We start from the raw sequence: 16,329 nt of genomic DNA on the forward strand, positions 1-16,329 counted from the left end.
AAAACCGTTCTGAATATACTGTGTTATAGCAGCTGGTAGCACTCATGACAAGTAGACAGTTATAGCTAACAATTATTGACTGAACACGTGTAGAGATCTATAGTATATATGTATACAGTAAGCTTTGAATTGTAAATACAAATAATTAAGATAATTGAAATTGACTTAGGCTAGGTTCAGTTTATTTCACGCGGAATATTTATTATTAATTTTGCGGTCAACGGTTTGTGTGAGGTTATTCCCCTTAAATATTAAGTAATTTTGTATGAATTTGTCTAGAAGTCGTTCCGTTTTTACGAATAAAGATTCTTATTCAATATCTTTAAATTACACAAGAATTGCTTGTAATTTTTTTTGTTCAAGTCTGTTGTATTCAGAGGGTTCAATTTAAACCTCGAGACTTGACAGTTGCTTGTTTATACGTAAACGACACCGATGATTGACGATCGATTTTGTATAATAATCTATATCGATTCCACATAGTACTTATTATGAAATGAAACCGCTGTCATTCTTTCATCTTCATTTTTATTTCTATTATTAAGCTTCAATTTATTGTAGTTTTTTTGAAAAAATAACTTTTGCGTGCTTTTACAGATATTATATGCCTAAAGCTTCATGAATTATCACTAGAATTGATTTCAGTTTTATTTTTTGACGCCTTTGCGCCTATAATGTGCGCATCGTGCACCGTCGTTGGCAATATAACATCTGTCGTTTCCGGGAAGAAAATCGCCAAAATTCCGCTTGTAATAGCACAAATAGCAAATAAAATGGCGGGAGCATTTTCATTGAACTTGGCCTGTAAAATAAAGAAAACATTTTATAAGTTAATATCATTAAAAGTATACGTATGTTATTGCTTAAAATCAGCTATATTTTACTTAAATGCCTGTACTGTCCCGCACTCCCTTTCACTTTAAAACGCTTCCATGTTTTTTCTTTACGAATCTCTATTCATATGATAAATAGTTTCAGTCAACTTAGGTCAAAGGAGACAATTTACTTTATGCTTTAAATTTTATTCTAAACTCCACGTTATGTTTGCTTTAGCGATAACTTAGAATCGGAACCTTAAAATTGTGGTATAATTTATTTTAAAAAAATGTTCATCTTTCTTCCAGAAATCTAAATGTCCACCATAGTTTAAGTGAACTCAAGCTATTTTGAGGTTTTAGCAAAGTAATGCAGTTGACTGCATATGATTAAATGTAGACTAAAGACCTTCTATATGCGGTAAACTACCCTTGCAAACCATTATTGATCGGCTTACGCCGATGATCGTTTCATCCATATGATTTAGTAGTTTGGAATCCCAAATCTTCGATGCTTTTTATTTATCCATAAAACTCTACTGTTTTGTCTGTTCCTTAGTTTTTGGTATATCCCAGATAGATAACTTTTTGTGTTTGGTACTAAATTTCAAGTGAATTTTTACTATCATTTTCGGTTTTAACAACCCAAAATTAACAAGAAACAGCCTGTAACATCACGGTCGAAAAACGACTGTAAACTAGTGTTATCAGCTGATATCGTATTCGATTAAAATCAAATCTTTGTATGAAAAACTTTTTTATTTGGCAAGATATCTTCAAAAAATATTGTTCATAGCATATGGCTCCAATACATGCTGACCGCTCAAAATCAAGATTAAGATCTTTTTATACCCTTTTATGCTAGAAAAAATGCACCTGTGAGGGGGTTTTATAACTACTAACTAAGGTGCAGCCGAACTTATTTTTATTTTTTTTTATTAATATAATTTTTTTTAAATATTTTTTTAATTTTTTTTTTAATTTTTTTTAAAATTTTTTTTAATTTTTTTTAAATATTTTTTTTTATTTTTTTGTTTTAATATTTTTTTTAACATATGTCTATGTGGTCCAATATTACTTCAGTGAACCTATGTCTAACCATTGTTCACTCGCTAGAAGGTTTCAATAATGTTGTGAGAATAGGTCAAACTACCGTATTGAGGTTAGTTTTCGCATAAAAAAAGTATCGATTACAGTTGAAATTACTATTGAGTGTACATAAAACTCTTTTACTCACCAACAGCGGCGTTTGTGGCGCCAACATCGAGCCCACACGTCCCACCATCGAACAGAACGAGAGCAAACTATTGCGCACATTTGTCGGAAAGATTTCCGATGTGAAAAAGTACAACACTTGAAAAGCTGCCGTAATCATTAGCTTGCCAATTAAGAATAATGTTAAACGCCAAACAAACTGATCTGTGAACATCGAAAATCTTAATTAGCATAATGCTTTGTTAATTTGAGAGCTTTATCATTTGTTTGTAAAACACTTACCTGCCGGCAGAAAAGTTGTTATCAAACAGCAAAAGCCACTTAACAGCATTGTACCGCACAGTGAGTATCTTCTGCCAAAGCGAGGCATGATAGCGAGTGGTAGAAAGAAGCCGGGTATTTCGATAAGCGCAATTAATATGAAATTATTGTATTTATCGCCATCCAATAGCACTGCATTCAAGCTGATGCCATAATAGACAAGCACAACGATAATCCAACAGAACGAACAATTTATTATGCGCCAAGTTAGTTTCTGAAAAGACTCCCTAATCGGAAAACGACCACCTGTCGCCGAGGCTAATTTCTCACGATTTGACAAAATCAATTTATCCAGCAAATTTTCGGATAGTTTGCGTTTATTTACCCTCGCGGCACGTTGCAATAAATTTTTGGCATCCTCCTCCTTAGCTTGACTCAGCAGCCAACGTATGCTCTCTGGTAGTATCCAGATATACGTGATAAATACTACGGCCGGTATATAAACAATACGTAATATGACACGCCAATTTTGAAAATATTTTGCCACAAGCCCAAGCGCTACCTCACCGATGGCATAGAAAATCGTGATAAAACTGCAAGCTATGACACGACGCTTCGGTCCGACCAATTCAATGCCTAAAATAAAGCAAACAGAGTACATAGGACTCGATGCTATGTTATCGAGAAATTCGAAAATTATAAACGAAGTGTAGCTGGGCGTAAACGAGCGTAGTATCCCTAAGAGTGCGCTACAGAAGCCACCATAAGCGAGCGCAGTGCGTCGACCATAACTGTGTGGACAAAGAAAAGTGCTGAATTGCAGTTAAACTGTTTTTAGGAAGCAACTTACCGATCGGATATAAAACCACCCAATGGTATGCCGACAAATTGTCCCAGATTGCCTATGGTGCCCACCATCGCCAATTTCCATTCATCCTCGCAGTAAATGTTAAACTACGCGAAAATAAAGTTCTTTATTTATATTTTATATAAATTAGTTTATAAAAATGTCTCAAACCTCATTCGCTATAGTTACTTCCATATCGCGATATATGAAATTATTGTCCGAACATCGCTCCTTCTTGTTGCTATCAAAATTATGCGCATAGCAGAACCCGACTGATTCATTTTGTGGTGTTTGATTCTGGGTGTAATTACCCACGAAACGATTACATTGATCCAAACCATTATTTTTCGTGGATATGCTAAATTCGGTCCAGCTCTCCTCGTAAGCACTGGAAGCGCTATCGCATTCTGGAATTTTGCATCTATGTAATAGGAAATTTTGTCATTAAAAAGGAGGGTTTAAACCATGTTCGGAAATTTACAGATTTTCTAGGGTTTCCAGCTCTTTAGTGTTACAATGTAGAAATATCTCAGAATATTTGCAGAATAATTCAATTGGTTCAAGGGTTCTCTGTTTTTTAGGAACTTCAACAATTTAAACAAAATAAGCATTAGAATTTCAGCTTGTCGGGCTCTACTTATTTTATACCAATTAGAATACCTAAGATTCTGAAGAATACTGCAGCCTGCAAATTTAAGACGTTTCTGGCTGAATAGGAATGAATGTACTCCCTTCGACATTCGTCTCCACAGTTTAAGCTTTAGGCTTCACCTGTCGGATTACTATTATTAAAGTACTTAATATGCAGGCAATATGGGGTATATTAGATTAGTTTATAACGTTTAGCTCAGCTTTATAACGTTTATAGCGGATTCTATGATCGGGAATAATCCGGCTAAGTCTGAAGGAGCAATATACTCATAGTTTTTGTTTCAGTGATCTAGTACTGTTCAGATTTTTGATAGTTCACAAGTATTTTTTTGTCACCCATAGTACTTAAAATTCGATGAACTGTTTACAAATTACAACTCTTAAGCAAGCAATCATAGCAGGCGCTGAACAGGTTCAAGTACTTGTTAATTATGTATACATAGAATATGTAAGTAAGTTCTATACAAGTGTTATTGATATTAACAAGTGGAGAGATAAAAGAGAACTTGAACACGTGATATCTCATCATTATTTTGTCTCCATAAATTGAGCTATAAATTATTTCACACCGAAATATTCACGCTTTACATAGCATGATTAATCAAAATTAGAAGAAATAGGAAAAGTGTTTACACTGGAACCACCTTGCAAATATACTTATTGTACTCTAAACAGGGTATATCAAATTTGTCACGAAGTTGTAATACCCAGAAGAAAATGTCGGAGACCCTATAAAATAGTAAAATATATACTTATATATAAATGATCAGGTTAACGAGTTGAGTCATCCGTCTGTCTGTATATACGCGAACTATTCCCTTAGTTTTTGGAACATCGATCTGAAATTTTGCACACGTTCTTTTCTTTTCAAGAAGCTGCTCATTTGTCGGAACTGCTGATATCGTACAATACATATAGCATATATCTAACATACAAACTCAAAGATAAAAGTGAAGTTCTTGGAAATGAGTTGAAAAACTAGCAATACAAACAATGATCAAGGTCAGATTAAATGAATGTGTAAATAATGTCTTACTCATCACTTTTGGAAAATTTTTTCGACTTTTTATTAGGGCAACCCTATTTTTATTTTACTTGAAAAGTTATTAAAATTAAATTTTGAATTATTTCGATCGTTTAAGTCTGTTTACATTAAGCTTATATGCATTTATGTATACACATATATTAATAAGTTAAAAAAAGGGATTGCCACCACTTAAAAAAAAACATAAAAATTTCGGAAAAAATTTTCAAAAAATTTAATTCAAATAAACTTTACTTTACAGTCGGCATCTTATTGCAAATCATCCGAAATCAATTTTGAAATATTATATTCATGCGAATGTCAAAGCTGACTCTTATAAATAAAATTTTCTTTTGTTTCAACTAAAAAAATATTTCTATAGTGTCGCGTTGAATTTGTTATTAATTAAAAATCTTCATTTGCTTAATTTGCTATCATAAAGTAATTACTAACATTTGTAACAGCCGTTTTTGGCGGCATCCACTTAAATATTTATATTTAAATCTTTTATTAACACGTCTTAATGTTGTTTTTAAATGTATACGGATTTACTTTAGACAGTTGGCAATCCATTTAAACAATAACAATTGAAGATAAGCCCATAAGCAACGCCATTTATAGCGTACTTATATGAAAAAAAAATCAAACTATACATATATTGTTAAAATTTGCAAGCGAAAACGACCCTCCCCAATGTACCTTACAATTTGTGATATTATTGCGATTTCCCTTTTGAGATTCATACCTGTGCACAACACTACTGGCCGTAAAGACATATGATATCGAATATATCGCACTGAACAACATTGCCAGGCAAATCAATAGCAGTATGATCAACTGAAATGGACCAAACTGTCCAATGCGAATAAGTATGTCATCTAAAGTGGACTCCTCATTTTCTTTTTCATAAACGTCGGCGACTGCAATACGCGACTTCGTGTTCGGTTGGCTATTCGGCAAATCATACAGATCTCTATGCGTAGTATTCGGATCCATTTTAAATGCTTTCACCTCACTCTGCCGTATTGTAAATTTTTCAGAACAAAATAAAAAAAAACACCAGTATTGAAAATTATAATGCTTTTTTTACACCCAATACACTTTGATTTCGCACACACGCGCTAGATAGACTTCATATAGACCACGCGCGTGTTTCTTGGAGTGACTACTTTCTTTAGACAACCCGTTGTGATCTGCTAGGCTTTACGTTACGCGCTCAACTGCCTGTCTATTGGTTAACGTGTCTTTAAATTAGCAGATTGATAGATCGACTGTTCGACGCGTCGATTTCCTTATCGCGAGCGTCTCGAGCGTTCACTTCTCTGTTATTTTCTGCTTTTCTTTTTTTATAACTTTATCGCTGCTTCAAATCAGACGTTCGTTGGTGTGTTGGGGGCAGCTGCCGCCTTTCGCATGCGTGTCCACTTGTGAGACACTACTTATCCAGGGGATGTGTACAATTGGAGAATAGAGAGGGTTATTTGTAGTAGTGGTTTCTGTTTATGAAAATTTGTACTAGCGTTTATTGAGTTTGTTGAGTATTTTTTGTTTTATTGCATTAAGTTTGATTAACGCTAGATTTGATATTTTTGCTTTCAGTTTCGCCTCGATTGTTTAAACATGACTCGTTTGATCATAGAATGTAGATCAAAGTACGACATTGATACTAGTTTAGCCAAATGAAAATGTTATTCTAATCACGACGACTAATGGTGTGAGAATTGGATTATTGCGCTATTATTTTATTTATTGAAATACCTTTTTATATAGTAATAATTTTTCTCGAGAGTTGTATGATTACATTGCAAGCTTATCTGAATACTTTTAAGTACAGTAATTATATTTATGCGATCGTTGACCTTTGAACAAATTATGAGATCTGCGTTCTCATATGAAACCGGGTTCGCACTGGTTATATAGGTCGGAATGTATTTTGGGTACCGTAGTTATTACTTGCCATCGATAATTTAAAGGTACTATGCTGGTATATTTTTAAACCTATAACTAAAATCTGGCGTCATATTTTTTTGGAGCATCCTTTGCAAATCCGATTATAGATCCCAATGTATTTTGGGATCGGGTCTCTAATATTTGGTTCTTCATTTCTTGAAGCTTAATTGCTTTTGATCACAATAAAGCCCAACTGATCTCTCTAAAGGTAACATGCCGGTCAAGGTCCAAAATTTTAAACTGAAATTTTTATTTATTATATTGAGCTAATAAGTGTTTAACAATATTCGCATATAAATTTCGGACCGTTATGACCATAGGACTCTCTGCAATTTTACTTTTAAGATGCCATACTTCGAGAGAAATATACAATTTTGCCTCCTCTTTCAAAGGAGAATATACTCCCTGAAATTTGTGTTTTACGTTGCCAGACTTCGATTGACATAGGTTCTTCTATACGTTTCCATAAATTTGAATTTTATATACTCTGGTGTTAGAGCGTAGGATCATTTTAATGTCAATCAAACCATATACTAACCTGTTAGTTTAGTAAATATAATATATTAACGAACTCGTCTGTAGATTCGATACTTTTTTTGTTAGCCTTTAATTACTGCTGACATGAAACTACACATGTTTTGTTGCTCTTATGAGGGAGAAATAGCTGTCACTATTACAATAACAACTATTACAAGAGAACTTGTACCGATTGCGATAACATAATTGTAGTACTCAATTAGTTCATCGCTCTAATGTTTCATAAGAGTAATTATTTGTAAATCGTTGAATCAATTTATGGCTGTTATCAATTGATAACCTATCCGATAGAAGTAGTCTAATTAGCTTTTGCGTTAGATTTATTAGATTGAATTCTGTAGCGTTAGAAGAGAATTACGTATTTAGACATAATGAATATTATCACCACTTTAGGAGTTTTTCTGTTGCCAAAAGTGTATTACTATTTATAAATATGGATTGTGATTAATTATTCATAAGTGTTATATAACGATTTGGGTTTTTATTATTTTCTTTTTCCCTTTTTTACTTCTATCAACACTGAGCTTTCGACGTTTTTTCTATCCATGTAATAATATGTAAAAATTTCCTCAAAAATGGATTTAATAAAATCGAAGAGTTGAAAAATAAAATATTTTTTTGTAACTTGCCAATTCAGAAAATATTCTCTTACTCAAAATATTTTTGACTCCCCGAAAAACATCCTGTGGCAGAAAGCTTGAGCTTCTTTGAGTACGTCGATTCCAGCGCCTTCTGGCTTTAATTTTAGCAAATTTTTTTTATTGCAAATGATCTGTACTTTCTATATTTAATAGATACATTTTATTCTGAAATCCACAATTTTCAGATAGTTTGTAAATATTGCTACCCCAGCGCCATCTAGCGTGTGCTTGGTTGATCAAGCTAAAACTTAAAATTTGTTTTTGCATAAGCTGTTTATGGTTTTCGATAGAGAATTTGTGAATAAAGCACTTCATGAACAAAAAAAAAAAAGTTTCTTTTTCATAATGTTTCTTTATTCAATAGTTTATATATCTAAACACATATTTTTATTAACTTGTTTCAAAAATTGTATTCATATATAATACAACAGATTATTATTATTAGTTTTTTTTCAAATTTTAATCTGATTGTAGACATATTGTTGGTGCTTAGAACACACATTATATTAATGCAATACTCTTTTATTTTCTTCAACATCTGCTTGTATATACTATGTATGTATTTGTGGTACATACGATTCGGCATATTAAAATTTATGCTGCTACACCTAGCAAATCGATGTGAAATTTTTTTATTGAAATTGAAAATAAAAATGAAAAGAAAAAGTTAAAAAAAATGATCACGAAATTTAAATAAAATTATAATTTTTTTTAATTAAAAATAGATGTAAAAATATTTTTAAAAAAATTTAAAAAAAAATTAAAAAATAAATTTAAAAAACAATTAAAAATAATTTAAAAAAAAAAATCATTTTACAAAAAATTAATATAAAAAAATTTAAAAAAAATTTGAAAACAAGTTCAATAAAATGTTTTGAAAATTAAAAAAAAATTTAAATATAAAAAAATAATATAAATAAACAAATTAATTTTTTTAATGTACATTTTAAGTACTATAACTGTTGTCTTGAGCATTTTTAGCCTTAAACTTTTGCTATGTAATTTTTAGCTGCATGAGTAAAGTTTTTTTTGTAAATATTATTGACAATACAAGTTAAATTTCTTCACCCAAAATTATTAATTTATTGCCACACACCGAAATATTGCTGAACTAATGCTATTTTATTATTATTTGCAAGTTAAAATATTTTTATTTATTTTTTCTTATTGCAGAGCTGTATATATTTGTAATAATTTGAGTGTAATATATCAGTAAATATAATATTTTGTATGTAAGTATGCACCATGTATAATTGTATATGTGTCTGTATATTTGCATAAATAATTCAATAATTGCTATATTTTTATTAAATGCAGTAATAAATATATCGTAAGCATGCTTGTCAATTATGTTATCTTCAATGTTTTGTATACATAGGTATTTGTAGGTATGTATTGTATTTGAATGTATAAGCAATAATGCACTTGACTGCAAATTGTTTGTAAATATATGTAAGTATGTATTTTCTTTAATTAAATTGTTGTTTGCTTGATGTAAGTCTGATAAATAAGCAAGTAATCGATTTATCTGCCTTTTGCTGTTGCACAATATCATGCATACTTATAACTTCCAAATTATTTTATTATGCTATGTGCTAGAGTAGCATATGCTGAATGTTATTTAACTACTATATATGTTTATATATAGTATGATAAACTATTACTGTTTCTTAAATGTTGCAAATTATTGGTGAAAATTGTATGTCATAGTTTACATGCATTGTTGTACATAGAAACACTTTTTGTAGTTGAGTGAAGACATCATAATTTCCGTATAAATATCATTAATTATAAAATTATTACTATTTTTTTTTTGTTATCGAGAACATACTGTACTTGTAATTTGCATATGTGAACATTTTCGGATTAAATATTAATAAAAAAACTATGTTTCTCACCAACACAACATGGCTTACAAATTCATAGTGCAAATGTTACTCATACGCCGTGTAGGCTAACGTACCTATAAGAGTCTCAGGTATATTTTTCAGCAACGGACTAATGTTAGCAGTTACTATTTTTTTCTTCTTAATTTAGCATATTTATAAAAAATCAATACTTTGCTATTGCTTTACATATTAGCTTTGAAATTATTATTTTTAAATGACAACTAATTCAAAATGTATTCAAAACTTTAATATATATTCAACTCAATTTATTCATTTTACATAAAATATTTTTTTTCACTTCTAACCGCATTCATTATCGATTTCTTAAACTCTTCCGCTACTTATTTATTATTTACTGCAAATACATTAATGAACCATAAACTTCGTTGCTGCGTTGTTTCCGTATTTATTGTTACGTTTTAAATGTATTTATATTCTTCTTTTAAATTTGTTTTACTAATAAATTCGCTTGTCTTTTAATGCCTCTTTTGTTTAAATTTGTTTGAAATTCACCTAAAACACCTAGATGCATTTTGTCAAACTTATAAACATTCAACTCATGTGAAAGTGTATTTCGCGCATGCGTACTAGCTGGCCTACTCTTAGCTTGCGCATGCTGTTTGTGCGCAACTATATATTGGCAAAACGTTCAAAAATTACTTTTTACAACAATTTTTAGGCCTATTGCATTTTTTCAAAGATTTTTTCGTTTTTTCGAAGCATACTTGCAGGCGTTGGGCACTCATTTGGCACACAATCAATAGTTTAACAAGAAGTTTTTTAATTTTTTCCATTTAAACTATTTCTAATTTTATTTGAAACTGTATATACACATATACGTAGGTTTATGTGTATAAGTAAGTGTGTATGTACATATATGTATAGTAGTTACATATGTGTCCTGTGCACTTTCTAAATATTTTCGCTGATTATTTGTATTTTTTTCAAGTCATTTCTTTTTCCTACTTTCTTTTCTACATCTGGTTTTATTTTCCTTTATGTATGTATGTAATGTTATATATTATTCTTATACTATTTTATTTAATTTTTTAATTTAATTTTTAATTTTTGGTTTGTGAATTTATTTTTTATTAATTTTATTTGAAGCTCTATTTTAATGATTGCCTTGCATTTCTTCAATGTTGTTTGGTTTTGTTGTCATCTTTTATGTTTTGTTGTTGTTATTTTGTTTAAACTCACTGCTGTTAGTTTCAGTTATTTGTATTTTTTTTTTTTTGAAAATTTCTTTTACCATATTATCTGCTATAAATGTACATTAGTATTTGTGTACGTACTCAGCCACAAGTGATTCCAATTAAAAATAATTATAAACAAAACATATAAATAGAAAACAAATCAACAAACAATTAGTAAAAAAATATGTAAATAAAAAATATATAAAAATATCAAAACTATAAAAAAATATATATTTATATACAATATATAATATAAAGATGCACAAAAAAAAAATATAAAAAAATAAAAAATATAAATATAAATAAAAAAATATTAAAAAATAAATAAATATACAAAAATAAATAAATAAATAAAAAATACAAAAAAAAAAATAATAATTAAAAATATTAAAATAATATATTAATAAGTTCCATCGCGTAAATTCTAGAAAGAGTAAACTTTAGTTAACTTATAGTTTTAATACCTTCGGTTTTCGCAAATGCAATCGATCACACTTTAAACCATATAGTAAAGTATATATTCTTGTAATGTTTACAAGCGACGAACTTTTTTATAATCGACAAATCTTCGCGATCTGTTGATGGTACAAAAAGAACTTTCCAGAACATTTTTACTATGGACATACCTTTGGAACTGATTCTTGCCAGTCTTAACTTAAACTTGAAAAATTATACTATAATTTGAAGAGAGAAATATTATATCGATAACACTTTAAGTTAACGAGGAAAATAAGCGAAGATTCTGGCAGTAAAATTACTTGGCACCGTTTATATTTGCCTATATATTTGATGAAATGGAACATCTAGCAGCCCCTTAAATTAAGCGAATTTTCAAGGTTCTTGAGACTTGAAGTGTTTTGTATACCTTGAGCAGGGTATATTAAATTTGCCACGAAGGTCGTAACACCCACAAAGAAACGTCGGAGACAATATAAAGTACATACATATGTGCATATTTAAATAACACCCAGAAGGATTCGTCGAAGGCCCTGTAAAGTGTACATATAAATGTCAGCATGACGAGCTGAGTCGATTTATTGTTATTTTATTTGAGCTATCGATCTGAAATATGGCACACGGCCTTTTCTCTCCAAGAGGCTGCTCATTTGTCGGAACGGTCGATATCGGACCGCTATAGCATATAGCTGCCATAGAAACTGAACTATCGAAATATAGTTCTAATATAAAAAACTATTTTATTTGTGTAGGGTATTATAGCTGCAGTGCAAACGTAGTAAAAGTTTTTTCTTTTTTCTAATTAAACTGGCCAGTTTTATAGACTTAGTATCAATCTCTTTTGATAATAATTTTAGGTTCGTCCCAGTTATAATTTTTAAGTCCAGCAAATCTAAATGAAGTTTGATTTAGGAAACCTTTTCGATTTTCACATTATGAACATGAAAGCGTGTTGGTGATTTTGTTTGTTTTGTTTTGTAAAAAAGTCTCCGTTGTAAATTTTTTCTTTTAATAAAATAATTGAATTGTAGGTAATCAAAATGAAATAGGAAATATAATTATCGATATCATATTTGAGCCGAGAGCCAACTGAGGAAAAGCAAAGTTATGCTTCAAATATACATAAAGAGGCAAAATAGAGAGAGAAAGAGAGATAAAAAGAGTTATAGAATAGTTTAGCACATAAATGTAATACTCACGAAATAACGAAGGAAAAAGCAATTCCGAAATAAAAAAGCGTTTTTGTTTTTGTTTTCTTCTTTTTTTTTTTGTTATAATAAAACCACAATTTTTATTTATGAATCCAACAAATTAAACGTTTTACATAAAATTCCTACAATTAACTTGTTTTTTTTTTTTTTTAATTTAATAATAATATTAATAATAATAATAAATATAATATAGTATAGTCCATATTAAGTAAATATTATTGATGTATGTTTGTATATATGTATATGCACTGTATTACCATATAAATATGTATGTACTTGTATGTTATGAATTCACTTTTATACTTGCGCTTCTGCTCATATTCATTTTGTTTTTGCTTTTGCTGTCTGCTTGTTACTTATAATTATTGTTATCCTTCCTTCGACATTGAGGTTAGGTCTATGTATTGTATAAGTAAAATTAATGTATGTATGTATGTATGTATTATATAAAATGCATGTAAGTACCTATGATTCCTTTTATATGGCATAAATATGTATGTATGTATGTATGTATGCACATGCCAACGCATATATTGTATGCTTTAAAAAAGGATTAATTTTAAATTTTAGTATTCTTTTTATAATTGTAAAAAATGATTGAATAAGCATATATGATTTTTAATAAGAATACAATTTTTAAAAATTAATAAAGGTAATTAAAAATTATAATTTTAATATTTTCCAGAACTGCTTTATAATTTTTTTATATACTAACTTATTTATAAAACATTTAAAAATGTATTAATTTATTACAAATAATATGTGTACATTTTCAAATTAAATTTTAAAATAATTAAATAAAATCATACAAAATTTTACTTACAAATAATATTATATTTATTATTAAAAAAAAAACTGTGACATATTTTACTTATTTGTTCTAATAATTTTAATATATTTTTTTCTGTTTAGTAATTTAAATTTAATTTTAAATAAATGCAAGATAATCGGAATATAAATTAATTTTTTGGAAATCTTTGTCAATTTACAGTATATATTTTTCCATGACTACAAACTTTTTATGATTTTTTTTAGTGCTCAGAAATAATTTTTTACTATATTTATTATAAATTAATTTATTTGAATAAATTTAGTTGCAATTATACTAAACCTATTGTAATTCTGCTAATGAAGACATATGTTTGTATATAAGCATAACAATGCAAGTTTGGAATTAATAAAAAGAAATATTTAAAAAATCGAGAAAATATTTAAAAGACGAGTTGTCAAATTTGTAATAAAAATAATAATAATACCAATAAAAAAGTAAACAAACTAAAATAAATTCAAAGTTTAAAAAATATATTAATAATAATAAAAAGTAAACTAATACAAATTTTTTTTATCGAGCAGTTTTTATTATGAAAAGTTAAAACATTAAAAATATATAGAATAATATATTTTGTTAAATTTTCAATTAATTGATTTTATTAGATATATATGATACCATATGATTGTGATATAGTCTAATTAAAAAAATAAATATAACAATTTTTATCTTCTTGTTATGTAATTTTAAATAATTTATTTTGTTTACATATTTTTTTAATGATGGAATTACATTTTTTAGTACCCTTTTTTAATTTTATTTTTATTATTATTGTTATTAATTTTTTTTTATATTTGAAATAAGTTTTTTTTATTAATTGATGAAAATATTAAATTATATAATTTTTTAATAACTATTAGCATTTTTTTTTATTATTTATGTTTTTTTTAATTACTCAATTATCTTGTTTTTTTAATTATTCAATCATTAAATTATTTTATACTTTTATTTTTATTTTCCTTTAGCTTTATTTTGATTATTATTTTAAATATAAATTTTGTGCTATATTTTTTTTAGTAATTTGATTTTTCATATAAATACTGCTCGGTTTTTTTCAAATTTTACTTTCACTAAAAAATACATTATTTGAAAAAAAAAAATTGTTAAGAAGTAAATATTTTTATGAATTATTCCGGTCCATATATTTTTAAATTATTTATTTTTTTTATTAAGGATTTGATTTATTTTCTAGTTAAAAAATGTAAATTAGAAGTTTGATGAAATTTATCATCTGAAAAATGATTTTTTTTAAAGTAATATTAATAATACTAATAAAAAAGTCTTTCAGAAAAAAAAAATAATTGTTTGAAAAATGATAAAATATTAATAACTTTAAAAAAAAAATTAATAATAAAACAATAAACAATAATTTTTATTAAAAAAATAATTTAATAATTACTAATTTTTATTAAGTGCATATATTCAAAATTGTTTTAATTAAAAAATATTTTTCGTATTAAAAAAAGTGTAATATTTTTAATGAAAAACAAATTATTTTACGTAAAAATTTTAATATGTTTTCAAAATTGCTCTAATGTCTGTTTACATTTAAGTGTATGCATTTGTGTGTGTCTCTTATTTTTTGTATGTTTTCATGTATATGTGTATGTGCACTTATGTATATGACATTTGACTCATTTTGTATGAAAAAATTTTGCTAAAAATAATTACATTAAAAAGACAAAACTTGCTTTGGCACAAAATATCTACGCATCGCTCACCCGATTCTTGCGCAAAATTTATTTTTAAATATTTTTTTCTACATTTTGTTTTTTATATTTCACCTGCATTTCTGCTTGCCTTTGCAACTATTGCAAAACATTTGTTTGAAATATAAATATTAACTTTGAATTATTACTTATACTTGCTTTAATATTTTTGTAATTTTTATTTAAATATTTATTTTATTTTTTGAGTTGCGTAACAAAAAGAAAAGTTATACAGTCTTACGCAGCATAAAAACTTAATTTTGAATGCTTAATTTTAACAAATACTTGTTGTTGTGGTATATAATAATTTTTTGTTGTAATATATATATTAAATACGATTGCTTTGACTTTCACACACTATCGTCGGTACAATATGCAATAATTTGCGGTATATGTATCTATGTATTTTGTTTGTTTTATTTTTGTTGTATTCAAAAGTTGTTAATTAAGCTCATTGCAGCAGTTACAATTCGTGTTGGTACAGTTTCCAATAATCATTTTTTGTTTTATTATTATTCAACTTCTTTCATGTCTATTTCCACCACTTCCATTTTTATTAAGTAAATATGTATGTATGTATGTATATATTTTAATAATAAAGTGCTGTTGTAATTGTTTTTTTGTTTTCTTTTTTAATAAAATTGTGTGAATGGTATACATATCGAATTAAGGGAAAATAAATAAAGCAGTAAACGCTTTTGGTGGTCGTACAACTAGTCACAGTGTGTTGCCACCTATTCGCAAACAGCTTTTATTGCCTCACTAAACACTTTCTTACTACACATTTTATTTAATTTATTTTTCAAAGGTTTTTTATGCACTTTTTTATTAATATTTTTTTTTTACTTCTTTTCGCGTTTTCTTACTTCTTTCATTTATCTAAATTGCTGTTAAGTGAAATTCGTGAAATTCCTTTGTTTTGTTGTTGTTACCAAAGTGTTACATTATTTTTTTGTTTTTTGTTATTCATATTTGTTGCAATTTCTTCTTTTTTTTTTGTCTAATTTATGACTATATGACGCTCACTACATTTTTCAACTAAATTTTCAAATTTGCTTACGTTTTTATACCCTCTACACATTACAGCATTAAATTTGT

The 16,329-nt window shown here is 27.7% G+C and overlaps 1 protein-coding gene across 1 annotated transcript; it reads right to left on the reverse strand.

Moving 5' to 3' along the window:
* Window positions 1-511: 511 nt before the first annotated feature.
* LOC106619967 (organic cation transporter protein) lies at window positions 512-6,069 on the reverse strand. The gene is made up of 6 exons (XM_014238325.3): window positions 5,559-6,069; window positions 3,310-3,559; window positions 3,142-3,245; window positions 2,313-3,082; window positions 2,053-2,234; window positions 512-802 (listed from the first exon to the last, which is right to left on the reverse strand). Exons 1-6 carry the CDS (start codon window positions 5,807-5,809, stop codon window positions 617-619), a joined length of 1,743 nt encoding a protein of 580 aa, XP_014093800.2. The 5' UTR covers window positions 5,810-6,069; the 3' UTR covers window positions 512-616.
* Window positions 6,070-16,329: the final 10,260 nt, after the last annotated feature.

The sequence above is a fragment of the Bactrocera oleae genome, chromosome 6, assembly GCF_042242935.1.
Source record: "Bactrocera oleae isolate idBacOlea1 chromosome 6, idBacOlea1, whole genome shotgun sequence".
Lineage (NCBI taxonomy): Eukaryota > Metazoa > Arthropoda > Insecta > Diptera > Tephritidae > Bactrocera > Bactrocera oleae.

Coding starts and splice junctions, on each gene's coding strand:
- LOC106619967 (XM_014238325.3), bottom strand. CDS start 5,809: ATGGATCCGAATACTACGCATAGAGATCTGTATGATTTGCCGAATAGC. Junction 3,083..3,141: donor GGTGGTTTTATATCCGATCG/GTAAGTTGCTTC, acceptor TTGTCCACACAG/TTATGGTCGACGCACTGCGC. Junction 2,235..2,312: donor AACAACTTTTCTGCCGGCAG/GTAAGTGTTTTA, acceptor CGATGTTCACAG/ATCAGTTTGTTTGGCGTTTA.